At 40.3% G+C, this 27,850-nt stretch overlaps 1 protein-coding gene across 3 annotated transcripts in view; it reads right to left on the minus strand.

Annotated features, from left to right (window-relative positions):
• AFF4 (AF4/FMR2 family member 4) overlaps positions 1-21,973 on the minus strand; it is a 104,803-nt gene extending 82,830 nt beyond the window's left edge. Inside the window, exons 1-3 of one of the 3 annotated variants that reach the window (XM_042983800.1) lie at positions 21,781-21,973; positions 14,918-15,041; positions 9,989-10,147 (exon numbers count right to left, since the gene is read on the minus strand). In XM_042983800.1, coding sequence (XP_042839734.1) covers positions 9,989-10,119 — 131 coding nt within the window. In that variant the 5' untranslated portion in view covers positions 10,120-10,147; positions 14,918-15,041; positions 21,781-21,973. Of the gene's footprint in view, positions 1-9,131; positions 9,521-9,988; positions 10,148-14,917; positions 15,042-21,780 lie in introns of those variants that run through there. The other 2 variants (XM_042983810.1, XM_042983815.1) reach the window with 2 other exon arrangements.
• Between the last annotated feature and the right edge of the window lie 5,877 nt (positions 21,974-27,850).

Consider the following 27,850-nt stretch of genomic DNA (forward strand, 5'->3'; position numbering starts at 1 on the left):
AAGCAGCTACAAACAACACAGAAACAAATGGGTGTGTCGTCTGTGTCCCAATAAAACTTTATTTACGGACACTGAATTTGAGTTTCCTATAATTTTCACAGGCCACAATATTTTTTTCCCACCATTTAAAAATATAAAAAACATTTTTAGCTCACAGGCCATACAAAAGCAGGCAGCACTGGGCCTACTAACCATAGCTTACTGATCCTTATGCTAAGCCAACACAGAACTGCCTTCCCTTAAAACTCCTTCCAGATGTCCTCTCAGTGTTAACCTTAACTTAAAACAACAGACAAGGAAAACAATCCTAGTTGACAGAACTGAAAATTTTCATTTGGCTTACCAAAGAATTCACTCCATTTGCAAGGAAGTCAACAGATGAAGGCCCACATACTTGCTGGTTTTGCCATTTACCTTACACTGTACTTGCCTAGCAACGTATGGTGTAAGTTTTGGAACAATGCTACCTTCCTCTCTCCTCCACACCAAACAGTTTTAGTTTTGTTGGTGTTTTTGTTGTTTTTCCACAACTATGTATCAGTTATCTCAGGAATGATTAAATTTAGTATTTAGCCCACAACTTTGTCAAATATGTGACAAAGCAGATCTAGCTAGACCAATTAACAAAGGATATCACCGTGTGAATCTGGACTCAGAGAACAAGGGCCTTTGGATGGAAATTGGGTTGTCTCTATTGAAGAGAAGAGGGTATCTGCTGTTATATGCAGATAGCTATATTATGTTAAAAAATACATATTCAGGGGCACCTGGGTTGCTCGGTCAGTTGAGCGTCCAACTTCGGCTCAGGTCACGATCTCACGGTCTGTGAGTTCGAGCCCCGCGTCGGGCTCTGGGCTGATGGCTCAGAGCCTGGAGCCTGCTTCCGATTCTGTGTCTCCCTCTCTCTCTGCCCCTCCCCCGTTCATGCTCTGTCTCTCTCTGTCTCAAAAATAAATAAATGTTAAAAAAAAAAATTAAAAAAAAAATACATATTCAACAGGGGCGCCTGGGTGGCTCAGTCAGTTAACGATCCAACTCTCGATTTCAGCTGAGGTCATGATCTCATGGTTTATGAGATCGAGCCCTGCATCAGCCTCTGCAATGACAATGCAAAGCCTGTTTGAGATTCTCTCTCTCCCTCTCTCTCTGCCCCTCTCTGCTTGCATGTGTGCTCTCTCTCTCTCTCAATGTAAATAAGTAAACATTAATATATATATATATATATATACATATATATGCATATATAAAAGTAGGACTATGTGTGCACTAAATAGCTATGAGATGAATGAGGGGGACAACTATGTTTTAGAGTGCCCTTTACTCCACTTCTCTCTGGAATGCTGCAGTTAGAGCATATTGGGTTTTTTTGTTTGTTTGTTTATTTACTTATTTTGAGAGAGAGCATGCATACACACGAGAGGCAGAGAGAGACAGAAACAGCATGCGCATGTGCACATGCACGAGTACTGGGGACGGGCAGAGAGGGAGAAAAAAGAATCTTACAAACCATGAGATCATGACCTGAGCTAAAACCAAGAATCAAATCCAAGAGTTGGAAGCTTGAATGACTGAGCCACCCAGGTGCCCCAGTTAGAACATGTTATTACAATGTAGCTCCCTAGCCAAAGTTGTGCTCCACAGGTGGACAGATCACCAAATGAATCCTTTTCCTGGAATTGAGATTTAGAATCAAGGCAGCCTCTCTCTGATAGCAGCAGATATAAAATTTAAAACTCAAAAGGTATTAGTTAAGTGTTAAATTTCATCTGCAGCAAGGGCGAACTGAATAGAGAAAGAACATCTAGAGAGTAATAAAGAGATACTCCTAACCACATCTGCAGCCCCTGGATCCAGCTGCTCCTGAGTTCTAGCTGTCCTCTTGTGGGTTGATTGCCTTTCTTACAATTCATGGGATATGTGGTATGTTCTCAACAAGTTCTTTTTAGTTTAAGTTAGATATGTGTCACTCGCCTAACCAAAACAAAGTGCCTACTAAACAATCCAAAGGAAGGTATTCAGTTGAATAAGAGTTCTGGTTCCCACAAAACACTTAAGAGATGGTAGCTGAAGCTGTACAAATGGATGCGATCATCCAGAAAAGTGAAAACAAAAGCCCAAGTCTAGGGGGTGCCTGGATGGCTCAGTTGGTTGAGCGTCTGACTTCGGCTCAGGTCATGATTTTGCGGTCTGTGAGTTCGAGCCCCACGTCCAGCTCTGTGCTGATAGCTGACAGCTGGAAGCCTGGAGCTTGCTTCGGATTCTGTGTCTCCCTTGCTCTCTGCCCCTCCCCCGCTCATGCTCTGTCTCTCTCTCTCTCTCTCTCTCTGTCAAAAATAAACAAACATTAAAAAAAAAAAATTAAAAAAAAAACCAACAACGAAGGCCAAGGCTAAAATCAAGAACTTTCAATATCAAAGCATTAGCAGAGAACTAAGTCTGCAAGAACACAACTGGTAGGAAGAAAGGGACAAAGTCGTAAGAGTCCAGGAAGAAAACAGTATCAAGGAGAAAATGGTTAACAAAAGTAAGTAGACAAAGAGATAAAGGAGTAAGCAGTAACTATATAATTTGGCAATAAAGAAGTCACAGGCGGCCTTGGCAAGAGCAATTTCACAAACAGGATGAGAAGACAGGCATAAAGTTTAAGAGTGCAGAGGAGGGGCACCTGGGTGGCTCAGTTAGTAGTAGCACGTGGGACTTCAGCTCAGGTCATGATTTCACTATTTGTGAGTTCAAGTCCCATACTGGGCTCTCTGCTGTCAGCACAGAGCCTGCTTCCCTCCAGATCCTCTGTACCCCTCTCTCTGCTCCTCCCCAGCTTGTGCTCTCCACACTCTCTCAAAAATAAAAACATTAAACAAAACAAAACAAAACAGGGCACTTGGGTGGCTCAATCTGCTAAGATTCTGACTTAGGCTCAAGTCATGATCTCACAGCTCCTGAGTTCAAGCCCTGTGTGGAGCTCTGTACTGACAACTCAGAGCCTGGAGCCTGCTTCAAATTCTGCGTCTCCCTCTCTCTGCCCCTCCCCAGGTTGCACTCTGTCTCTCTCTCAAAATAATAAACATTAAAAAAAAAAAAAAAAAAAAGACTGCAGAGGAAGTACACAACACTACCCATGAAGTAATCTTGCCATTTAAAAAAAAAATTCAAGCCTTGGGGTGCCTGACTGATTCAGTTAGTAGAGCATGCAACTCTCGATCTTGGGGTCGTGAGTTCAAACCCCATTTTGAACACAGTTTATTTAAAAGTAAAAATTCAGAGGGTGCCTGGTTGGCTCAGTTGGTTGAGCCTCCCACTCTTGATTTCCACTCAGGTCATGATCTCATGGTTCATGGGAAAGAGCCCTGCATCAGGCTCTGAACTGATGGTGTGGAGTCTGCTTGGGATGTTCTCTCTCCCTCCCTCTCTGCCCCTCCTCAACTTGTTCCCTCTCTCTCTCTCTCTGAAAATAAACTTTAAAAATAAATAAATAAATAAATAAATAAATAAATAAATAAATAAATAAATAAAAATAAAAATTCAGGGGCACCTGGGTGACTCAGTTAAGCATCCAACTCTTGATTTAGGCTCAGGTCATGACCTTGCCATTCATGGGTTCAAGCCCCGCCTCACTGACAGTGCAGAGCCTGCTTGGGATTCTCTTTCTCCCTCTCTCTTTGCCTCTCACACATTTGCTCTCTCTCAAAATAAATTTTAAAAACACAAAGTAAAAATAAAAATTCAAGGGGTGCCTGGGTGGCCTTGGTTAGGCATCTGCCCTCTTCCTGGCTCACCCTCTTTCAAAATAAATAAACATTAAAAAAATGAAATAAAAAGTCAAGCTTCAATTGGATCAAGCTTCTAAACGTAACTACTATATACAGAAAAAACAAGGGACTGAGGAACATACTACATAATACCACAGGGATGCAGCCAGAACTATTTAGACTGTGAGAAATCTCATAGGGCAAAAAACATGGCTTCTTTATCAACCCAATTGTATAGAAATGAGTAAGTGCAAAAATCAGAGAAATCTGAAGACTGACTAAATATGTGATGACACTAAGGAATTAGTATTAACTTCTTTACTGAAAAGTTGGATTATTGTTTTAATCCTTATTTTTTAGAGATATATAAGGAAATAGTATTACACAATCCTTATTTTACCAGTATGTCTTCCCTGATACATGGTGCCAGATGTCACTCAGCAGGGTACAGTCCCCTAGTTAACATAACAAGTAAGGAAGATACAAAGTGATGCAGGGATTCAAAAAAGGTAGGTCCCAGTTGGAGTATCCAAAGGAATCATGGAAAACTTTAGGAAGACAATGGTACTTCCACTGTGCCTTAACAGACAGTGAAATTTTAACAGGGTAGGGAACAAGAGAGGAAAAGTGGTATTTTAGATGGAAGAAATGGAAGCAATTGCAAAGAGGTGTGAAGTCCTGTCAATGCAAAGCACTGGCCTATACTCACCTCTCCATAAAACTGTTGCTACCATAATGACAAGAAAAGAAAAAGTCAAAGTGAAAAACTGTAACTCACTAGCCAGCTCTAACTTAACAAAATCATGCGAGACGCATTCAGTCCTAAAGTAGCCTCGAGTAGCACAGTCCCAAGGTAGATCATGACAATATTTGGGTAGTCAAACCATACTGGCTTTCCAGAGCAATGTATTCGTGTCAATCCCTGATTTCCCCTGCCACACACCTACAACTCTGGAAAAACAATGCACAAGGTTCTTTTACCTATCCTAGGAAATTATAAAAATAGTTTAAAACGGTACCCAATAATAAGCTTTGTCTACCCTCCTAAAAGCCACCGCCATGGTTCATTTGGCACCACAAAAGAGGTAAAATTACCTTCCCTCAGAACATTCCTCAGGTTACAGATTTTTTAATAAAATATATACATGATGAAGCAGGTAGATTTCATTTTTTTTTTATTTTTTGACTATATCTACTTTTTTTTAAATTCCAGTGTCATTAACATACACTGCTATATTAGTTTCAGGTGTACAATATAGTGATCCAACAGTTCCATACGTTACTTAGAGCTCATCAAGACAATTGCACTGTGTCAACTATACTGGAATTATATTTTAAAAAAAAATTTTTTTTTCAAGTGCATTCCTAATGTCCTTCACCTTTTTCACCCATTCCTGCCACCCACCTCCCTTCTGGTAACCATCTGTTTGTTCTCTGTAGTTGAGTCTATTTTTTGGTTTGTCTCTTTTTTCTTTCCTTCGTTTGTTTTGTTTCTTAAATTCCACATAGGAATCATATGCTATCTGTCTTTCTCTGGCTTATTTCACTTAGCATCATATTCTCTAGATCCATCCGTACTGTTGTTGCAAATGGCAAGATTTCATTCTTTTTTATGGCTGAATAGTACTCCATTGTATATATATATACCGATCTTCTTTATCCATTTATCTATTGATGGACACTTGAGGTGCTTCCATAGTTGGCTATTGCAAATAATGCTGCAATAAACACAGGGATGCATGTATCCCTCAAAATTAGTGTTTTCAAAGTTTTGGGGTAAATACCCAGTAGTATGATTATTGGATTGCAGGGTAGTTCTATTTTCAATTTTTTTAAGGAAACAGTCTTCCACGGTGGCTGCACCAGTTTGAAATTCCACCAACAGTGCATAAGGATTCTTTTTTCTCCACGTTTTCACCAATACTTGTTTCTTGAGTTTTGTATTTTAGCCATTTGAAAGATGATTTTAAATAAAATTTCTTTGTTCAAAAACAGAATTAGGCTGGGTGGTGCAGTTGATTAGGCATCCAACTCCTGATTTCAGCTCAGGTCATGATCTCCAGGTTCATGGGATGGATCCTTGCATTGGGCTCTGCTCTGGGAGGGCTGAACCTGCTTAAGATTCTTTCTTTGCCCCTCTCCTGCTTGTGTGCGTGCTTGCATCACACACTCTCTCTCTAGTCCTCTCTCTCAAAATAAATAAGCTTTAAAAAAAAGAGAGAGAGAATTAAGGGGTGTCTGGGTGGCTCAGTTGGTTAAGCGTCCAACTTCAGCTCAGGTCACAATCTCAAGGTTCATAGGTTTGAGCCCTGCATCGGGCTCTGTGCTGATCGCCCAGAGCCTGCAGCCTGCTTCAGATTTTGTGTCTCCCTCTCTCTCTGCCCCTCCCCTGCACTCTCACTCTCTCTTTCTGTCTCAAAAATAAACATTAAAAAAAACAGGATTAATAAGTAGTCTCAATATTAAAATGTTTTTGTAATATTTTGGAAATGAATTCACTGGTTCTAATATTTTCTGTGTGCCAATACCATTAAAATTCTCAGGATGTGATGCTAGTGAAAATGAACATCAAGACAGACAGGAATGCAGATGATCAGCCAAAACTCCATAACGGTCATGTTTATCATGTCCTCTTCCATTTACTAGAGTTATCACTTCAAGCAACCAAGATATTCAGTATAAAAAGTTACAGGTAGTGGTACCTGCTTGAACCAAAGGAAAAAGCACCAAAGTAACAGGTCTGGTTAGCTTTAATCACTGACTACACCTCGTTTCACACTTACCGACACTGGCACACACCCTCCCAGAAATCAAATATAATCGTTCCAACTTATCAGAGGAAATGAAAAAGGAAATGGGTAAAATATAATGAGGGCTGGGAGTTCAAAAGCTGGGAAACCTTTACATGACATAGGAAAGTTAAAAAGAATTTTTTTTAATTTGAGTACGGTTGACCTAAAAAAAAGTTTTTATAATAAAATACCTGGAGAATAGAGCTAAAGTAAACAATAAAACCTAAGTCATCAACTTTTACAATATGTACCGTACTTCTGGGTCACTGTCCGCGTGTGCCTTTAATACCTGTAAGAATACTTCTTTGATTTTATGAAAAATACTACAAAGAAAAGGCCTCATACATTTTGGACTCCATTCTAAACCAGTAGATGGCCACAAAAGAAGAAATACCTGTTTTCTTTGTTCCTCTCAGGTACACATAAAGTATGACATTTACCTTAGCTCTTCAAAAAAGGTAAGATACATAACTTTTAGAAGCCTTCACCTTCTGTCATCTTCTGTAGCTGACAGTTACTTTCTCCCCTTCAAATATTGATCACTTGCTCATACAGTTTTCTTTAGATTATCCCTTTGTGAAAACTTAGATTGGATATCACATTCACATTCAATCTAACAATTGTGTAAAATACTGATGATACTGGAGAGATATAACCATAGCTCTTGTTCTAAACACACTACAAGAGACCTATCAGAAAATTACAATACAAAAGGAGAATATATCAGCTATTACAAAAGGCATACAATTCAAGAGCACAGAGAATGTATGTCATCTGACAAAGAGAAAGTAATCTGAATGAAAATATTCTATCTTTAGGAATTCTTAATTACAGAGCTTTACCAAAGCACTGTACAATCATCTCTACACCCCAAAACTGTGGAGTGCTTTCCAATTAATACAGCTAAGCTCTTTGTGAGTGTGTGTGTGTGTGTGTGTGTGTGTGTGTAAACCACACAGTAAAGATTGGGTCATTCACAGACCTCCTATCTTGTCCACACCTGATGCAAACTTATATTTAAAGTAGAATTTGCCTACTGTTCCTGCAGAGCTAACAAAACCCAAAGTCATCAGCATACAAGCCACCACAAACTGAATGAAACTGCTGATATTTAAAAAAAAAGAAAAATCACTGCTCCCAGGTAAATTGACTCTAAAAGATCATTAAAAATAACTTCTGGAGGATTTTTTTTAATGTTTAGAGACTGAAAAATGCAGTGATGAATAAGGAAAATAAACCAGAAAAATTTAAAGAAGCCAGCTTTGTTAAAAGACAAGTGGCCACTTGCCAACACGTCTTTATGCACATATGACCAAAGAAGATCCAGGCAGATTCACAGGCCACAAAGGTTCTTATCAAACGCCAAATTAAGAAAATTCACATAAATATTTCAATTTTGATAAATCAAAGTACAGTGAAATAACAAAAGCACTTCACAAAGCTTTGCAGAATCAATATGGAAACAAAGCTTTGAGCTTTTTAAACACATGAGTCCTAAAAATCAACACGTATCTTAAACGTCACATTTGCAAATAATCTTATTCACAGGCACTTATTGCTTAGGTTCCCTCAAGACATACCGGTCACTGAAAAAGAGAATGGCCTTAGTTTAAAATTTCCGTAAAGCCACTCTGAATGGCAACTGACTACGAGAAGAACCCTAAATGGAACTCTTCGTCTTAGTGCAACTCCATACACGAGCATTTCAGATTTGTACTTTCAACTTCCTATAAATGATAACCACTGTAAGAGAAAAAGCAGTAAGGATAGTCCTAAACTCCTATACCCCAAGATCCACCCTCAAAGAGTGGAAGGAACAGCAAAGTGGAAGGAACAAAGCACTGACGTCAATTACGAGATTAACCCCGGGCACAGGCAGCTGGAGGAAAGGCCTAAACATCAATATCCAAACCCGAGCTATCGGGATAACTAGGTAACAGACCGACTGCGAAGTTAGGGGCGGGGGGGCGGCTATTCAAGTATTACACCCCCACATTCCCATTTTTAGTCAATCCCCTTCGCTAGCCGAAGGTGGAAATTTTTTTCCTTTTTTTTTTTTTTTTTTTTTTTGCAGAGGTGGGGGGGAGAGAGCGAGAGAGAGAGGGAGAGGGAGAAAGAGAGCGAGAGCGAGAGAGAGGGGGAGAGACGTGCGCAGGATCGCGAGAAGGAAAGCGAGAACTAGTTGGGTAATGATAGCCAGAAATCTAGGCCTATTTTCTCTACAAATAACTTGAAACTGAAGAGGATATTAAAAAATCACGAATCTGTCGCTAAATTTTCTGAGGGCTGGAATGGATTAAGAAACGAAAGCGGAAAGGAGAAACAGTGAAAAGATGGATTTCTGGAAATTTTTGTTAGGATGGTTAGCCTTATGTTTTTTTTTGTTGTTGTTTTTTTTTCCGAGGCCGGGGGTGGGGGTGAAACGGAAAGAAGAAGGGCGAAGCCGGATCGAGCAGCCCCGGCCTGAAGGGTCTCCCGAGCCCCCAAGGCGGACCCAGTTCACCGTCTCCCCCACCCCCACCCCCACCCCGCACCCCGCGGCCAGGCCCGGCCCGGCCCGGCCCTCCGTCAGTCAGTCGGCCCCGCTCACCTCCAATCCCTGCTCCGCTAGGCCCAAACCATCTCCCAACTGCGGCAGCGGCGGCGCCGGGCCTGCACCTTCACCGGACGCGCATTCGAGCCCGCCCGGGGGCGGCGACAGACTGCCAAGGACGAGGAACTCCGGGCGGCGGCGGGGGTTCGGCAGGTCTGGAAAGGCGCAGGCGGGGGCGGCGGCGACGCGCCTCACACGGAACAGGCGGAGGTCCCGCCCCGCTCCATGACGGTCGGGCCCAGCCCGGGACGGCCGACTGAGGCGGCAGGGGCGGGCCGACGAAGACCTGGCACCGGGATCCCCGCCCCGTCCGCTGGCGGCGGCGGCGACGGCGGCTCGACTCCCGCAGCCAGGACGGTGACTGACGCAGCGGCCGTGCCACCCATGTGATCAGGGCCGGGCGGGGGCGAGGCGTCACGTGGCGACGCCGCGCCCCGCCCCGCCAGAAAAGCGGGGCCCTGCTGGGCCTGTGGTGACCGGAGGCGACACGGGGGCCGTGACGTGCGCGGCTGTGGGGGTCGGACGACGCCGGACGGGCGGAGCACCGGCCCCGGTGGCTTAGACCCGACCTCCTAGGCCCGGCGGCCGCACAGGGCAGGGCCGCCGGGCAGGACCCGGCCTGCAGATCCGCGACGCGCACACCCTTCTGTGCACGTAGCCGCTACCGGGGACGGGCCGAGCCGGGTCTACCGGTTCTGGGACTCAGGTGAGGGGCGGGGGGTCAGGTCGTGCGCCCCTGGCGAGGATCTGGCGAACCCGAAGCCCCTTCGACCGACTTCCCGGTGCTGACGTTGATGGCCGGAGTCCCCGGCCCTCAACAGGTCGGCGGAGAAAGGAAGTCTCCAGGGACTTACTGCAGGAGGATGCTTAGAACCACGCTTGAACTTCTTCCATGAAGGCTCTCCAGCCCTTTCTGTTCGTCATCCAAACATTTTCTGCCAGTAATACTGTTCTTCAGGATATCATTTTCAACGCTTTCCTTCATCTCTTAACATTCTGCCAGTCAGGGCAAACTATAATTTAATTGAGAGTAAAATAATAGTTATAGACCAGACAGAATTTTCAAAGGGTCTCATGGAACGCAGTTTGGTAACTGTTCAGAGACACTACCTCTGGTTCACCATTGGAAGAACACTTTATAATCTCTTGCCTCTTACTTGTTTTCTTTCTGTGCAGAAGCCTCAGGAAGCTGGGAGGAGCGTGAAGGGGGTGGGAGGTTACTTTCTACCAACTAATTTAGAAAAAAGCGTGTTAAAGATTGCTTTTGGTAAGGTGCAAGGTTTTTGAGGAGCTTTATGATAAACTCTTATAAGGAATGTGCATATGAAAATGTTTTTGTCAGCCCTTAACACTGGTAATTCAGCATCAATAAAAGTATAATTTTTCCTTTTTAAAATTCTTAACTGACCACCTATTATTTTTAAGCCTCACTCTTTATATCTATATAGATATTATCTATGTATCTCTATAGATGAGGAAATTATTAGTGCAAAACTCAAAAAGAACTGATGAAATAGAGGAAAAATAATTACTCCTCCCATCCCTGCCCTTTAACTATGGTAGTCTTGGAGGCAATCATTTGGCATTTTCTAGTGTATCCCTCCCAAGATATGTTATAAATAAACATTAAAATATAGTGATAACATACTTTTTACAGGAAAGATAATGTACTATATATACTGTTAAGTTCCTTCCTTTTCTCACTTAAAATATCCTGGGTATCCTTCCATATGGATGTGGGGCCACAAGCCAACAAAGAATTCTTGAGAGGCTTTTGGTGCAAGAAGGTGCTTTTATTACAACCTGGGGTCAGAACCTGTGGGCAGAAAGAACTGTACCTTTGCTGTATGAAGGCAGTGGCTACATGCTTAGTGCTCAAGGGGGAGGGGAGCTGCAGGGAGTATTAGGTCATAAATGTCTTCCTCGAATTTCTACTCCTAAAACTAGTTTCAGAAGATTTCTCTGGTGCTTAACATTCACCTCAATATTAACTGTTGGTGAGATTTACAGGCACTCATGAGACGCTTTAAGAATTCAGGAGTCAGTGCATGTTTGATCCTTATCGAAACCATGTAAGCTATAGGTCAGCCTTCTGGGCTAAAGGTGAACGTTTTTCTGCTTCTAGCCATCATCGCTTATCACTACATGAAGAACTGCTTCATTCTTCCCAGGGGCAGTATTTCCATTGTATGCAAATATTTATTTAGTCAGTCCCCTATAAGTGGGCATTTAGGTTGTTGCCAAGCCAAAGCTATTACAAACTAGGCTGTAACTGATAACTAATTACCCCATACGATGGGCAACTAATACGTAAATCCTTACCCTGGAACCTTTAGATCAAAAGGTACTTTTAACTTTGATAGATACTGTCAAATTGTCCTCCGCAGAAGTTGTGCCAATTTTATTTGCTTTCTTTCAAGTTTTGCCTTGGAAGATTTACAAGGTTATATTGGAAGGTAGTGGGGATGGAGAGAAGTAAAAGAAAGGTTGTCATTTTACACAATAATTAAAGAAGTATGAAGATGCAAATTGATATTTAATAAACTTTACAAGAGGTTTCCTTAACTTATTTTGGAATAAATGTTATTTGTCATTTAATCAGATGCATCAATTTTAACAAAGTGAATGTCTCTATTTTCATGTTCCAGAACAATGTAAGTCAACTGCACAGAATAAAGAAATAGTAGAAAATACTGACCATAAAGCTATAAGAGAAAAAAAAAATGAAAGAAATGTATGGTTGTTTTATTTTATTTTATTTTTAGTTTCGAGAGAGACCGAGTGTGAGTGGGGGAGGGGCAGAGAGCGAGGGAGACACAGATCTGAAGCAGGGTCCAGGTTCTGAGCTGTCAGCATAGAGCCTGACACGGGGATTGAACTCACTAGCTGTGAGATCATGACCTGAGCCAAAGTCAGATGCTTAACCTACTGAGCCACCCAGGCACCCCAGAAATGTATGATTGTTTTATTAACATGCAAGATTTTAAAGTATTCAACATAGGGGCGCCTGGGTGGCTCAGTCGGTTGAGCGTCCGACTTCGGCTCAGGTCAGGATCTCGAGGTCCATGAGTTCGAGCCCCGCGTCGGGCTCTGGGCTGATGGCTCCGAGCCTGGAGCCTGCCTCCAATTCTGTGTCTCCCTCTCTCTCTGCCCCTCCCCCGTTCATGCTTTGTCTCTCTCTGTCTCAAAAATAAATAAACGTTAAAAAAAAAAAATAAAGTATTCAACATATATTGTTCAGTAGCAATTCTGAGTAGATTTCTGTGTTTTATAATTCACAAACAAGAAAATGCAAGGGTGTCTGGGTGGCTCAGTCACTTGAGCTTTCAACTTCAGCTGAGGTCATGATCTCACATTCGTGGATTTGAGTCCCATGTCGGACTCTTGCTGACAGCTCAGAGCCTGGAGCCTGCTTAGGATTCTGTGTCTCCCTCTCTCTCTGCCCCAGCCCTGTTCACATTCCCTCTCTGTCTCTCAAAAAAATAAAATAAAAAACATTAAAAATTTTAAAAAAAGAAAATGCATATTTTTTAATGTGTACAATTATATAAACTACCACTACAATCAGGACATAGAACATTTCCATTACACCAAAACATTCTCTTGTTCTCCTTTATAATGAACCCCTCACCTCAACCTGGGTTCCTGGCAACCACTCATATGCTTTCTTGTCTCTAAAATTTTATCTTTTCCAGAATATGACATAAATGGAACCATACAGTATGTAGCCTTTTAAGTCTGGCTTCTTTCACTTAGCATAATGCCTTTGAGATTCAGCATTGTTGTTGCATGTATTAGTAATTTATTCCCATTTATTGCTAAGTAGTAATCTATTATATGGATATAACCTAGTTTGTTTAACCATGCATGAGTTGGACATTTGAGTTTCCATTTTTTAATGATAATGAATAAAGCTGATATAAACATCCATGTGCAAGATTTCATTCAGACTTTAAAACTTATCCTTTTTTTTTAATTAATGTGTTTTTTAAAAAGATTTTATTTTTAAGTACTCTCTACACCAAATGTGGAGCTCGAACTCACAACCCCCAAATTAAGAGTCACATGCTCTACTAACTGAGCCAGCCAGGCATCCCTAAAATTATTTTCTGAAAGTCACATCTATGTATAGGAAATACCAAGTCACAATTTCATCTACACAAATATTATTCCATGTTATTTTAGAAACTCGTAATTTATTCATTATGTATCAAACATGTAACGTATACGTTACATATATGTAACACCTACATATATCAGGTACTATTCTAGGCACATGGATAAAACAATTGTTAAATGCTCTTCTCCAAAAATACCACCCAAACAATGTGGTGATAAGGCAAAGCTGAGTTTATCATTTACTGGTAAGAGAGACCAGTACCCCGACAGTCTCAGTAACATTCAGTAACATTCCGAGCAGGGAAGTTGCAATATTTATCAGTTTGGGGGGCTTTTCAGTTCAGAGGCTTGATTAGAGTTTGGTGAGATTCATGATCTAATAGGTTAGGATTAGTGGACACAGCAAAGATTTTTAAGAGTCTTGGAGAGTATATTAATTATTGCTGCCATAACAAACAACCACAAACTTAGGGACTTAAAGTAACACAAATTTATCATCTTATAATTTTGTAAGTCATAAGTCTGATACAGGTCTTGTTGGGTTAGGACCAAGGTATTGGCAAGACTGCTTCTTTTTGTAGGCTCTAGGAGGCGATCCCTTTCTTTGCCTTTTCCAACCTTTAGAGAATGTCCACACCCCTTGGCTTGTGCCCCTGTTCACCTTCAAATTGCTTCAAAGTCAGCAATTGCTGGTTGAGTACTTTCTTAAATCACATCACTCTTCCTATTCTGTCTCCCTCTTCTATTTTGAGAACGCCTGTGATTGCTGTGGGCCAGCTCAGATAATCCAGAATCATCTCCCTATTTTAAGGTCAACTGAATTAGCAATTTAATTCTATCTGACCCTACTTCCCTTTGTCATTTAACATGGCATATTGAAAGATTCCAGGGATTTGTACATGAACATCTTCTGAGGGCCACTATTTGGCTTATCACACAGTGTAGGCCATCATCTAAAGTCATGTACTGCAAAAATAGAAAAGATTCAGTACTATGAGAAAAAAAAAATAAGATCATCTACTGAAAAGTTGAGCAATTTTGTGTTCATTTAAAAGGGATTTTGAGAAGTTCCTGAAATGAACAATAAAGCTTCTTGCAATTATTCTCTTTCTGGTTAAAATGTTCCTGAATCGTAGTTATGTTGAAGATGACTTCACCTCAGATCATGATCTCGTGGTCAGTGGGTTCGAGCCCCGCATCGGGCTCTGTGCTGACAGCTCAGAGCCTGGAGCCTGCTTTGGATCCTGTGTGTGTGTGTCTCTCTCTCTCTGCTCCTCCCCGACTCGTGCTCTGTCTCTCTCTCTCAAAAATGAATAAGTGTTAAAAAAATTTTTTTAAATGGTAGAGGTGAGGGGAGATGGGCAAGGTAACAACAACAATATCTGGTTCGATAATTACTCTACATACTATGTGGTAGGCACAACGCTAAATACTTTGGGTGTGCTATTTAATCTTCTGGAGCTTTTCCTTTCTGTCTTGTCCACTACTACCATGCACTGAAACCACTCACCAAGAACATCAACAGTGACCACACTGCCAGATTCAAAAGTTGAATCTTTGCCTTTACCTTAGTAGCATTTAACACAGTTGACCATTCTCTCTGGTTTGAAACATTTTCTTCTCTTATATTTTAAGATGCCCCACTCGCAGAATTTCCCACTTACCCGGCTGCTGCTTTTCAGGCTCATTTGCAAGAGATCCTTTACCTTTTCCTGACTTCTAAGCAGAAGTACCCTAAGACTTGATCTTTAAGCTCCTTCTTTTCTCTCTGGAGTTGGCAAGCTTTTTCTATAAAGGTGAGATAGTTGATAGTTTAGGCTTTGCAGGCCAAGTGGCAAAATCAAGGATCTTATGTAAGTATATAACAATAGATTTAATTTTTTCCATAAATGTTTTTGATGAAGTTCAAAGTATAGTAATTGAGCAAGTTTTGTAATTCAAGTCTACTGATGAGAATAATAATTTTTTGCTAGGGAGTGAGGATAACATTTCTCTTGATTAAGATTCAGAGTTAGAGTTTCCTATCGTCAAAAGTGCTTTCAGGAGTGTCGGGCTGGCTCAATCGGTACAGCATGTGAATCTTGATCCTGGGGTCTCGAGTTCAAGCCCCATGGTGGGTGTGGAACTTACATTTAAAAAAAGTATGTTCAGGGGCACCTGGGTGGCTCAGTAAGTTAAGTGACCAACTTTAGCTCAGGTCATAATCATATGGTTCATGAGTTCAAGCCCCACATTGGGCTCTGTGTTGACAGTGCAAAGCCTGCCTGGTATTCTCTCTCTCTCTCTCTCTCTCTCTCTCTCTCTCTCTCACTGCACCTCCCAACTCACATTCAAACACTCTCTCTCTTTCAAAATAAACTTTTTAAAAAAGTGCTTTCAAATATTCTTCTGTTAATACTGATCTGTAACGAAGTTTTATCTATTTCACTTTTGAAAACATCTTTTCCCACGGATAGGTACTGCTAAATGCTGATATCAATCTGTTGGCATGTGATATTAACAAGAGTATTCATTTTTTGGAAAAAATGTATAGATTTTTACTAGGTTCTTCTCTTGATTTATGCCTTAGAATATATCATTACATTGAGAAGCAATCACCTCTAATTGAAGATTGAATGGGAGAGTCTCAATCGTAGGGTTAAGTGGATTTTGAAATATGAAAATTTCCTTTACATCTGAAGTCCAGAAAACACTGTAGGGAATGCAGTTTGAGCTCAGAAAAGATACATGCGGCAAACGTGTGAGCTAATGCACATTTTACTTCTCCTTGTAACTTCTGACAGCACAGGAAGTGTATGAAGCAATTTGACATTACTTGTACCCCAAAAAAGTTACTGTTGCTGAAATAACTTTACTGTGGAAGAAGTTTCACATATCAACAATTTACTTTGTGATTTTAGGTTGAACTCATTAAGAAGCATTGCTGAGTCTTCAGTAAAAGCTAATTCCCAAACTATTTTGTGTTCAACGGTGGTCGAGGGCAGTTCTCATTCATGAAAACTTGCAACTCACAACATTATTCACAATCGCCAAAAGGTGGAAGCAACCCAAGTGTCCATCGATGAATGAATGGATAAGCAAGATGTGGTATGTTTACACACCAGGATATTATTCAACTTTAAAAAGGAAGAAAACTCTGACACATGCTATAACATGGATGAACCTTGAGGATGTTATGCTAAATGAAATAAGCCAATCACAAAAAAGACAAGTATTGTATCATTCCACTTATGTGAGTACCAAGAGTAGTTAAAGTCATAGAGACAGAAAGTAGAATGGTGGTTGCCAGGGGCTGGGGTGGGGGGTGGGGAGAATGAGGATTTTTTGTTTAATGGGTATAGAGTTTCAGTTTTGCAAGATAAAATGAGGTTTGCAGAGGGATACTGGTGATGGTGGTAATGGTCGCGCAACAGTGGGCATATACTTAACACCACTGAAATGTGCAGTTAAAAATGGTTAAGATGTTAAATTTTTTTACCTTTTTTATTTTAGAGAGAGAATGTATGAACTGGGAAGAGGGGCAAAGGAAGAGAGGGAGAGAATCTTAGGCAGGCCCCACGCTCAGCGTGGAACCTGACATGGGGCTCGATCCCACACTCCTGGGATCATAACCTGAGCTGAAACCAAGAGTCGGACACTCAACTGACTGAGCCACCCTGGCGCCCCAATATGTTAAACTTTATGTTTTATTATCTTAACATCAATTAAAGAAAAATTCCATCTGTGTCCTGAGCTCAATCACAACAACACTTTGCCACTACTAAGCCATCAACTTGCTGTGTCGTAGCAGCAGGTCAGGTTATGCAGGTTTATTTCAAAAAAAAAAAAAAAAAAATCCTGGAATTTATGATGCTTAAGTGCAGAAGAGCAAATAAAGATCACTGTTGCATTGTTTATTCAATAACACATGATAAATTCAAATATTTGCCACAAGGCTTTAAACACCTTACATTTTCAAAAGGTTTGTAAATCTATTCAACTGAGATTTTTCTGCTCCTCATATATTGGTACTATCAGCTGTAACACATCTTATCCAACTCATCTTCAGGTTACACTCTTGGCTTCAGGGCTTCAGGTCCAACTCTTGGCTTCAGCTCAGGTCATATTGTCATGGTTCGTGAGTTCAAGCCCTGAGTTGGGATTCTCTTTCTCTTCCTCTCTCTCTGCCCCTCCCCCACTCGTTCTCTCTCAAAATAAAAAAATAAACTTAAAACACAAAACAAAACACAAATCAAAAAAAAAAATAGTCTTTTCAACAAAGGCTGCTGGGACAACTGCATTTCCTTTTACAAAAGAATGAATTTGGACCCCTACTTCACACCATATACAAAAATTAGCTCAAAATGAATCAGACCTAATTGTAAGAGCTAAAACTATAAAACATGAGCATAAAATTTTAAGACTTGGATTAGGTAATGGCTTATTAGATGTGTGGTATTGTGGTTTATAATTTAAATGTATTAATATGTGAATGACCAAAATGCATTTCCTATATATATAGTTATATAGCCACAGTTCTGGTTCACAGTTTCCAAAACCCTTAGCATTCCCTAAGTGTTGAGAGTGATAAAGGTGTCTTTTGTTTATTAATGAGGTAACTTTTGGGCTTCACCGAAGGATGGAGGCTGATTGCCAGGAGGACCAACTATGTGATTTAGAAGGTTGAAACTGTCAGCCCCACCCCCCAACCGCTCACTCAACCAATCAGCCAATGGCCAATGACTTAATCAATCATGACTATGCAATGAAGGCCCCATAAAAACCTCAAGGGACTGTTTCTGAGAGCTTCTGGGTTGGATATTGGGGAGAGTGGCACACCAGAAGAAGGCATGGAAGCTCTATGCCCTTTGCCCATACCTTGCCCTATGTATCTCTTCATCTGGATGTTGATTCATATCATTTATAATATTCTTTAATAAAATGGTGAAAGTAACTATATCCCTGAGTTCTGTGAGCAGCTTTAGCATATTAATTTTTTTAATTATTTAAATGTTTATTTATTTTTGAGAGAGAGAGACAGAGTGTGAACGGGGGAAGGGCAGAGAGAGGGAGACAGAATCTGAAGCAGGATCCAGGCTCTGAGCTGTCAGCACAGAGCCCAATGTGGGGCTTGAACTCATGAACCGCAAGATCATGCATGACCTGAGTTGAAGTCAGGCGCTTAACTGACTGAGCCACCAAGGTGCCCCAAGCGGCTCTAGTATATTAAAAGAATCTAAGGAGGAGATTGTTTGGAACCTCCACAATCTATAGCTGGTTGGTCAGAAACACAAGTAACAGCCTAGGGTGTGTGTCTGGCATCTGAAGTGAGGGACAGAGGGCAGTCTTGTAAGACTGAGCCCTTAATGAGTAGAATCTGATGCAATCTCAGGGTAGTGTTAGAATTCAGTTGAAGTCTCAGACATCCACCAGATACCCAAGAATTGCTTAGTGTTTGGTATGGGGAACCCCTCCCAGGTTGGAATTGGGTCCAGGAGCCTTAAAACAATATGACACCCAAAAGACAAGCAATGAAAGAAAAATAAATAAACTAAACTTCATCAAAATTAAAAACTTCTTTGTTTCAAAGAACAGCATCAAGAAAGTGAGAATAGACAAATGCTCAGGTTTTAAAAAATGGGCAGAAGACCTGAATGAACATTTCTTTAAAGACGATATACAAATGGTCAATAAGCACGTGAGATAATACCCGACACATTAGCCATTCAGGAAATGCAAATCAAAACCACAATGTGATACTGCTTCATACTCACGAGGATGATTATAATCAAAGTGACAGATAATTACAAGTGTTGGTAAAATGTAGAGAAATTAGAACATTTGCAGATTGCTGCTGGGATTGTAAGATGGTACAGCTGCTTTGGAAAACAGTCTGTTGGTTTCTCAAAACATTAAGCATAAAGTTGCCATATGACCCAGAAATTCCATTCCTTGGTATATACTCAAGAGAATTCAAAACATATATCCACACAGAAACTTGTACACAATGTTCATAGCAACAGTATTCATAATAGTCACAAGATAGAAAACAATCCAAATGTCCAACTGATGAATGGATAAACAATTGTGGTATGTCCATACAATAGAATATCATTTGGCAATTAAAAGCTGAAATACTGATACATGCTACACTATAGATGAAATTTGAAAAACATTGTGCTAAGTGAAAGAAGTGAGCCATAAAACAATATATGATGTAGTTCCATTTATATGAAATGCCTGCAACAGGCAAATCTAGAGACGAAACAAGATTAGTAAGGTTACCAACTATTGGGTGGTTAGGAGGGAGATGAATAAAACTGCTCATAGGGACAGGGTTTCTTTTTGGGGTGATAAAAAATATTTAGAAATTTATTCTGATGATGGTGTACAACTCTGAACTATACACTGTAAACAGGTAAATGTTATGGTATGATATTTATAACTAAAGAAGCCATTATGAAAAAAAGAGGGTCCAGGAAATCCAGTTGATATCACTTACTTTGCTTCTTAATTGATTATTGATGTTGTTCTCACTGTCTTCAAATCTGAGCAACCGTTCAAACAGAAAGGCTAATACTCTCAAACAGTTTTGTTTTCTCTGGATATATTTCTTTGACTGTGCAATCAAATGTGATTTAATGAACTTGCCCGCAGTAAATGGCTTTCTTTGCTTGGATAACAAATGAGTCACTTAGAAACTTACTTGGGTTATAGCCTCCTTTTCATTTTTTATTTTTGTGAAGAAATTCAGCTGTAATGAGATAGCCCACTTACAATTTTCTATGTCTTTTATGATATAGTCTCAGAAGCCACATCAATTTCTGCAATATTCTGTTGGTTGCACAAGTCAGCCCAATTCAGTCTGGGAATAGACGTACTAGGACATGAATACCACAAGTCAGGAGTCATGGGGGGCCATTTTAGAAGCTGCCTACCACAATGCCCTTTTAAGAAAAGTGAATTAAAAAAAAACACACAGGTGTAAACATTACTTTTTTTCATTTTGTAAAACATTTTTTTAATGTTATCTCTTACAAGAAACTGATGTCTTTTTTTTAATGTTTATTTATTTTTGAGAGACAGAGTGTAAGCGAGCGTGCGTGGGGGAGGGGCAGAGAGAGTGGGAGACAGAGGATCCCAAGCAGGCTCTGCATTGAGAGGGAGAGCCTGACGCAAGGTTGGAACTCACAAGCCATGAGCCCTGCATTCGTGATCTGAGCCAAAGTCAGATGCTTAAGCAACTGAGCCACCCAGGCAGCCCAAAGATTTTTTTTTTTTTTCCTTGAGAGAGAAAGAGTGAGAGGGAGGGGCAGAGAGAGAGGGAGACAGAGAATCCGAGGCAGGCTCCACACTGTCAGCGCAGAGCCAGATGCGAGGCTCTAACTCACGAACCCTGAGCTCATGACGTAAGCTGAACTCAAGAGTCAGACGCTGATTTCACTAACTGAGCCACTCAGGCATCCCTAAAACATTTTTTGGTGTAATAATTCTAATGCAAACATTATGAAAAATAGTACAAATTTGTTCATGGCTCAGTCTCTATATGCCCATCACTCCCACCTCCACCCCAGAAATGAGTCCAAGTATACTATTAAGGTGAATGAAGACATTAACAATCTTATTTATCATTCATTTATTCATTCTTTCAACAATTATCTATTGAGTGCTTATCATATACCAGACAGCATCATAAGCATTCTGGATGGCAGAGGCAGGAGTGAACAAAAGAGTCCTTATCATCACGGGGCTTCTATTTTAGTGAAGACACAGACACACAAATACATGCATATGACCAACTTTCAGGTATAAATACAAAGAGGAAAAAGGGAAAAGGGATAGCATGAGAACAGGTACTTTTTTTAGCTAGGTTGGCTAGGAAAACCTCTCATAAGAAATGAACACTGAGCAAAAACTTAAATGTGGTCTTTTAATAAACATTTCCTTTGGGGCACCTGGGTGGATCAGTTGGTTAAGCTTCCGACTTTAGCTCAGGTGATGATCTCACAGTTTGTGAGTTTGAGGCCCATGTCGGGCTCTGTGCTGACAGCTCAGGGCCTGGAGCCTGCTTGAGATTCTGTGTCTCCCTCTCTCTCTGCCCCTCCCCCACTCACATTCTGTGTGTGTGTCTCTCTCTCAAAAATAAATAAACATTAAAATTTTTTAAAAAATGTTTACTTTAAAACATATAAATATTAGGGTTTTCAAATTATTATTTCATAACAAATGGCTCAAAACTTAGTGGCTTAGGGGCCCGTGGGTGTCTCAGTCAGTTGAGCATCCAACTTCAGTTCAGGTCATGACCCTGCAGTTCATGGGTTTGAGCCCTCCGTCAGGCTCTGTGCTGACAGCTCAGAGCCTGAAGCCTGCTTTGGATTCTGTGTCTCCTTCTCTCTCTGTCCCTCCCCGGCTTGTTCTCTCTCTCTCTCTCTCTCTCTCTCTCTCTCTCTCTCTCTCTGTCTCTCTCTCTTTCTCTCTCAACAGTAAATAAACATTAAGAAATAAACCTAATGGCTTAGAACAACAGTAACTATTTATCAACTCTCACAATTTCTGTGGGTCAGGAATGCAGCTGTGGCTTTGGTAGGTGGTTCTGGCTTAGGGGGCCTCTTGAAAGGTGGTAATCAATCATTTGAAGACTTAACTAGGTTGGAGGATCAGATGTGACCGGCAGGTTACTGCCACTTGTTGATTGGAGGACTGTTCCTCTCCACTGGGGTCTCTCTACAAGGCTGCTTGAGTACCCTCATGCCATGGACCGAGAGTTTCAAGAGACAAGGCAGAAGATGTAGTGCCTTTTATGACCTAGCCTCTGAAGCCACACACTGTCACTTTTGTATTATCCTACTGGTTACTTAGATCAGCCCTGATTCAGTGTAGGCAGGGACTATACAAGGGCATAAATAACAGGAAATGAGGATCATTGGGAACCATCTTAAAGGCTGGTTATACCAGTCCAAACCATAATTTTCATCAGATGTTTTTTTTTTAATTTTTTTTTTAACATTTATTTATTTTTGAGACAGAGAGAGACAGAGCATGAACAGGGGAGGGGAAGAGAGAGGGGGAGACACAGAATCTGAAACAGGCTCCAGGCTCTGAGCTATCAGCATAGAGCCCGACGCGGGGCTTGAACTCACGGACCGTGAGATCATGACCTGAGCCGAAGCCGGATGTCTAACCGACTGAGCCACCCAGGCGCCCCTCATCAGATGTTTGTAGTGATTTTCAGCAGTTTACATGGGGGGAAAAACCCCACTAATGAACAATAAAATCTAATTTTTTTATATTGGTTCAATTTCATTTTCAGTTTTTTCTTTAAATTTTTACATGTTTATTTGTTACTTTTGGGAGACAGAGAGAGAGAGCCAGCAGGGGAAGGGCAGAGACAGAGGGAGATACAGAATCCGAAGCAGGTTGCAGGCTCTGAGCTGTCGGCACAGAGCCCAATGCAGGGCTCGAACCCACAAACCACGAGATCATGACCTGAGCCAATGTCAACGCTCAACTGACTAAGTCACCCAGGCGCCCCTCATGTTCAGTTTTTACATACATAAACTTTGTACCTTCACATTTATAGAAGACTCCACCCAATAGTAGAATACATATTCTTTTCAGAATGCACTCAGAACATCCACAAAGTTATATTTGCCAAGATAGTCTATATTCCAGATCATAAAAGAAGTCCCAATAAGGGTAAAAGGATTCAAGTCATACTAGGTATATTCAAAGAATACCTGACCAGGGGTGCCTTGGAGGCTCAGTCGGTTAATTGTCCAACTTCAGCTCAGGTCATGATCTCACAGTTTGTGGGTTTGAACCCACCTCAGGCTCTGTGCTGACAGCTCAGAGCCTGGAGCCTGCTTCAGATTTGGCGTCTCTCTCTCTCTCTGCCCCTCCCCTGCTCACACTCTGTCTCTGTCAAAAATAAATAAATAAACATAAAAAATTTTTTAAAAAAGAGATTTTCAACCAACTGAGCACCCAGGTGTCCCTCTTTTTATAGTTTCTTTTTTCAAGTTTATTTATCTATTTTTGAGAGAGAGAGAATGTGCGCAGGGAAGGGGCGGAGAGAGAGGGGGACAGAGGATCCAAAGCAGGCTCTATACTGACAGCAGAGAGCCTGATGTAGGGCCTGATGTGGGGCTCGAACCCACGATCCTCGAGATCATGACCTGAGCTGAAGTCGGAAGCTTCATTGACTGAGCCACCCAGGTCCTCCTTCTAGTTATTTTTGTTCTAGTTTCTTTCTTTCTTTCTTTCTTTCTTTCTTTCTTTCTTTCTTTCTTTCTTTCTTTCTGAGAGAGAGAGAGAGAGAGAGAGAGAGCGGGAGTGAGCGAGGGGGAGAGAGAGAGAGAGAGAGAGAGAGAGAATCCCATGAAGGCTCTGCACTGTCAGTTCAGAGCCTGAAGCAGGGCTCAAACTCACCCCATTTGGTGCCCGAACTCACAAACCAACGGTGAGCTGATGACCTGAGCTGAAGTCGGGTGCTTAACCTACAGAGCCACCCAGGTGCCCTGTCCCTGCTGGTTTTTTAAGGTGCAAGCTGAACTCATTCATTTAGGAACTTTCTTTTTTTCTAATATTTAGTGCTATAAATTTCCCCTTAGTACTGTTTTAGAGGCATCTCACAAATACCAGTATATTTTGCTTTCACCTTTGGTTAAAAATATTTTGTAATTTTCCTTTTGAGGAAAAAGGAGTTTTGAGTTCTTCTTTGGCCCATGGGTTGTATAGAAGTGTATTATTCAGTTTCCATACACTGGGGGATTTTCTAAAAATGGTTCTTTTATTGATTTCTAGTTTAATTCCACTGTGGTCAGATATACCTTGTATATATCTTGCATGACTTAAATCCTTTTCTATTTATGAGACTTTTTTATGATTAGGAACATAGACTATCTGGGTAAACATATCTTAGTAAATACTCTGGGTGCACTTTGAAAAGAATATGTATTCTGCTATTGTTGGGTGGAGTGTTCTATAAATACAACTTCAACTGAATTGGTTGGTTGTGTTGTTCAAGTTTTCTATATCCTTACTGATTTTATGTCTCCTTGTTCTATCAAATATTGAGTATGGATATTGAAATCTCTGACTAGTGGCACCTGGGTGACTCAGTCAGTCGGTTAAGCGGCTGACTTCAGATCAGGTCATGATCTCACAGTTCACAAGTTCAGGCCCTGTGTTGGGCTCGGTCTCACAGCTCAGGGCCTGGAGCCAGCTTCAGATTCTGTGTCTCCCTCTCTCTCTGCCCCTCCCCTGCTCGCACTCTGTCTCTCTCAAAAATAAATTAAAAATCCCATTAGAAACAATTAAAAAAAGACATCTCTGACTATACTTATGGATTTATCTATTTCTCATTTTATTTTTATCAGTTTTATTCCATATATTTTCTATTCTTTTTTTAATTTTCTTTTTTTAAATTTACATACAAATTAGTTAGCATATATATAGTGCAACAGTGATTTCAGTGATTTTAGTGCCCCTTACCCCTTTAGCCCATCCCCCCTCCCACACCCCCTCCAATAACCCTTTGTTTGTTGTCCATATTTATCAGCCTCTTCTGTTTTTTCCCCTCCCTGTTTTTATATTATTTTTGTTTCCCTTCCCTTATGTTCATTTGTTTTATCTCTTAAAGTCCTCCTATGAGTGAAGTCATATGATTTTTGTCTTTCTCTGACTGACTAATTTCACTTAGCATAATACCTTCCAACTCCATCCACGTAGTTGCAAATGGCAAGATTTCATTCTTTTTGATTGCTGAGTAATACTCCATTGTATAGATATACCACATCTTCTTTATCCATTCATCCATCCATGGACATTTGGGCTCTTTCCATACTTTAGCTATTGTTGATAGTGCTGCTATAAACATCGGGGTGCATGTGTCTCTTTGAAACAGCACACCTGTATCTCTTGGATAAATGCCTAGTAGTGAGATTGCTGGGTCATAGGGTAGCTCTATTTTTAACTTTTTGAGGAACCTCCATACTGTTTTCCAGAACGGCTGCACCAGCTTGCATTGCCACCAACAATGTAAAAGGGATTCTCTTTCTCCGCATCCTCGTCAACATCTGTTGTTGCCTGAGTTGTTAATGTTAGCCATTTTGACAGGTGTGAGATGGTATCTCATTGTGGTTTTGATTTGTATTTCCCTGATGATGAGTGATGTGGAGCATTTTTTCATGTGTCGGTTGGCCATCTGGAAGTCTTCTTGGGAGAAGTGTCTATTCATGTCTTTTGCCCATTTCTTCACTGAATTATTTGTTTTGTGGGTGTTGGGTTTGATAAGTTCTTTATAGATTTTGGATACTAACCCTTTATCTGATATGTCATTTGCAAATATCTTCTCCCACTCTGTCAGTTGCCTTTAGTTTTGCTGATTGTTTCCTTGGCTCTGCAGAAGGTTTTTATTTTGATGAGGTCCCAGTAGTTCATTTTTGCTTTTGTTTCCCTTGCCCCTGGAGACGTGTTGAGTAAGAAGTTGCTGTGGCCAAGATCAAAGAGGTTTTTACCTGCTTTCTCCTTGAGAATTTTGATGGCTTACTATCTTAAGTTTAGGTCTTTCATCCATTTTATTTTGGTGTACAGTGTAAGAAAGTGGTCCAGGTTCATTCTTCTGCATGTCACTGTCCAGTTTTCCTGGCACTACTTGCTGAAGAGACTGTCTTTTTTCCATAGGATATTCTTTCCTGCTTTGTCAAAGATTAGTTGGCCATTCGTTTGTAGGTCCATTTCTGGGTTCTCTATTCTGTCCCATTGATGTGAGTGTCTGTTCTTGTGCCAGTACATATATTTTCAAGATCTATTATAAGGTGCATAATTATTTAGGATTGTTATGTCCTTTTCATGTATTGACCACAAAGCCACACAAAATGACCTTCTTTAGCCCTGGTAATATTCTGTCTTCTGAAATCTATTTTGTTATTAATACATACTCTCTAGTTTTCTGTTTATCAGTATTGGCATATCTATTTGTGCATTTCTGGTCAGTTGCATGACTTGCTCTCTTGTCCAATCTGATAATCTCTACCTTTTAGAGTGTTTAGACCATTTATATTTAATGAGATTATTGATGTCATTAGGTTTAAATCTATCCAGGATTATTGGGGGTGGGGTGATAGAGTAAACTGGGTGGAATGGGTGGGAAGGATTACAAAGGGACACATGGAAGCTTGGGGTGAGTTTTAATGATCTTGCTTGTGGTGTTGATTTTATGACTATATATGTGTCAGATTATACACTTTCAATATATGCAGACTATTCTATCAACTGCACCTCAATAAAGGTTTTTTTAAAGTTTTTATAATAATCACCCAGTGCTTATCAGGACATGTGAACTCCTTAATCCCCTCACCTGTTTCACCCATCCCCACGCTTCTAGTAACCCTTAGTTTGCTTTCTGTAATTAAGAATGTTTCTTGGTTTGTCTCTCTCTCTCTCTCTTTTTTTCCCTTTTGTTCATTTGTTTTGTTTCTTAAATTCCACATTTGAGTGAAATCATATGGTGTTTGTCTTTCTCTGACTGACTTATTTCACTTAGCAGTATACTCTTTAGCTCCATCCATGTTAAAGTTTTAAAGAAAAACTGGAAAGAAAAAATGTCATCTATAATCTTACCATCCAAATATGAGAGCTGTTAGCAACTTGGTAACCATGAAAGTCTAGAGACAACACTTTCAGATACCCAGATCTGAAAATTTTGAAAAACTGTAGTATTCCATTATGGTAATAAATAGTCTGACTTTTCTCCTGTTGCTAGAGTTGGTTTATATTTGTGAAGGTTATATTTGCTATTATAGTTTTAATAATTAAACTGTACCAAAATGGATATTTTTGTTTCAATATTTATCCAAACAACATATCTGGAAACTTTCCTAGGTACCCCTCCATTGTAATCAGTTGATCATTAAGTTCTGTCACATTTGTCGCCTCCTTTCTGCTCTCATTGTTAATAGGCTGGGTGTGTATAAGTGTCTTGAGTTTGCATAAATTATAAGCAAGAGCACACAAATCACACAGTAGAGACTCTTATAAGGGGGTGTACTCTCTCTGGCATTAGTGGTGGGGACAAGTCACTGTGTCAAGGCTCTGATGACCAAAGTCCCCAGCAGTGATCCTCATTTCTCTTCTGGACGCCTACAATAATATCTCTCATTCTTTTAACTTAAAGCTAAAGATATTAAACCAATAAATCTAATAACATGTGAAGAAACAATTTTTCTTGAGCATTTAAATGTTGATTACAAGCTGATCAATTAATGAAATAAAGCAATGTATTTTATATAATTGAGTATTAATCACACACATACATATATATTTACACACACAATAAACATCATGGATTTTATTAATTTCTTCCTTATTTCTGTACTAATTTTTCCTTCCTAGTTCTACTGCTATTCTTTTCTCCTTTTTTGATATTTTCTGAAGGATCTAATATTATTTTGATTTCTTCCTAGAATTACATTAATAATACCAGATCCAAAAGTAAAGTTATACCATCACAGAGATTACAGAATTTGGGTCACAATTTTTGTTTGTTTGTTTGTTTGTTTTGCTTTTTAATGTTTATTTCTTTTTGAGAGAGAAAGAGCAGGAGTAGGTAAGGGGCA

The sequence above is a fragment of the Panthera tigris genome, chromosome A1 (assembly GCF_018350195.1).
Source record: "Panthera tigris isolate Pti1 chromosome A1, P.tigris_Pti1_mat1.1, whole genome shotgun sequence".
Taxonomy (NCBI): Eukaryota; Metazoa; Chordata; class Mammalia; order Carnivora; family Felidae; genus Panthera; species Panthera tigris.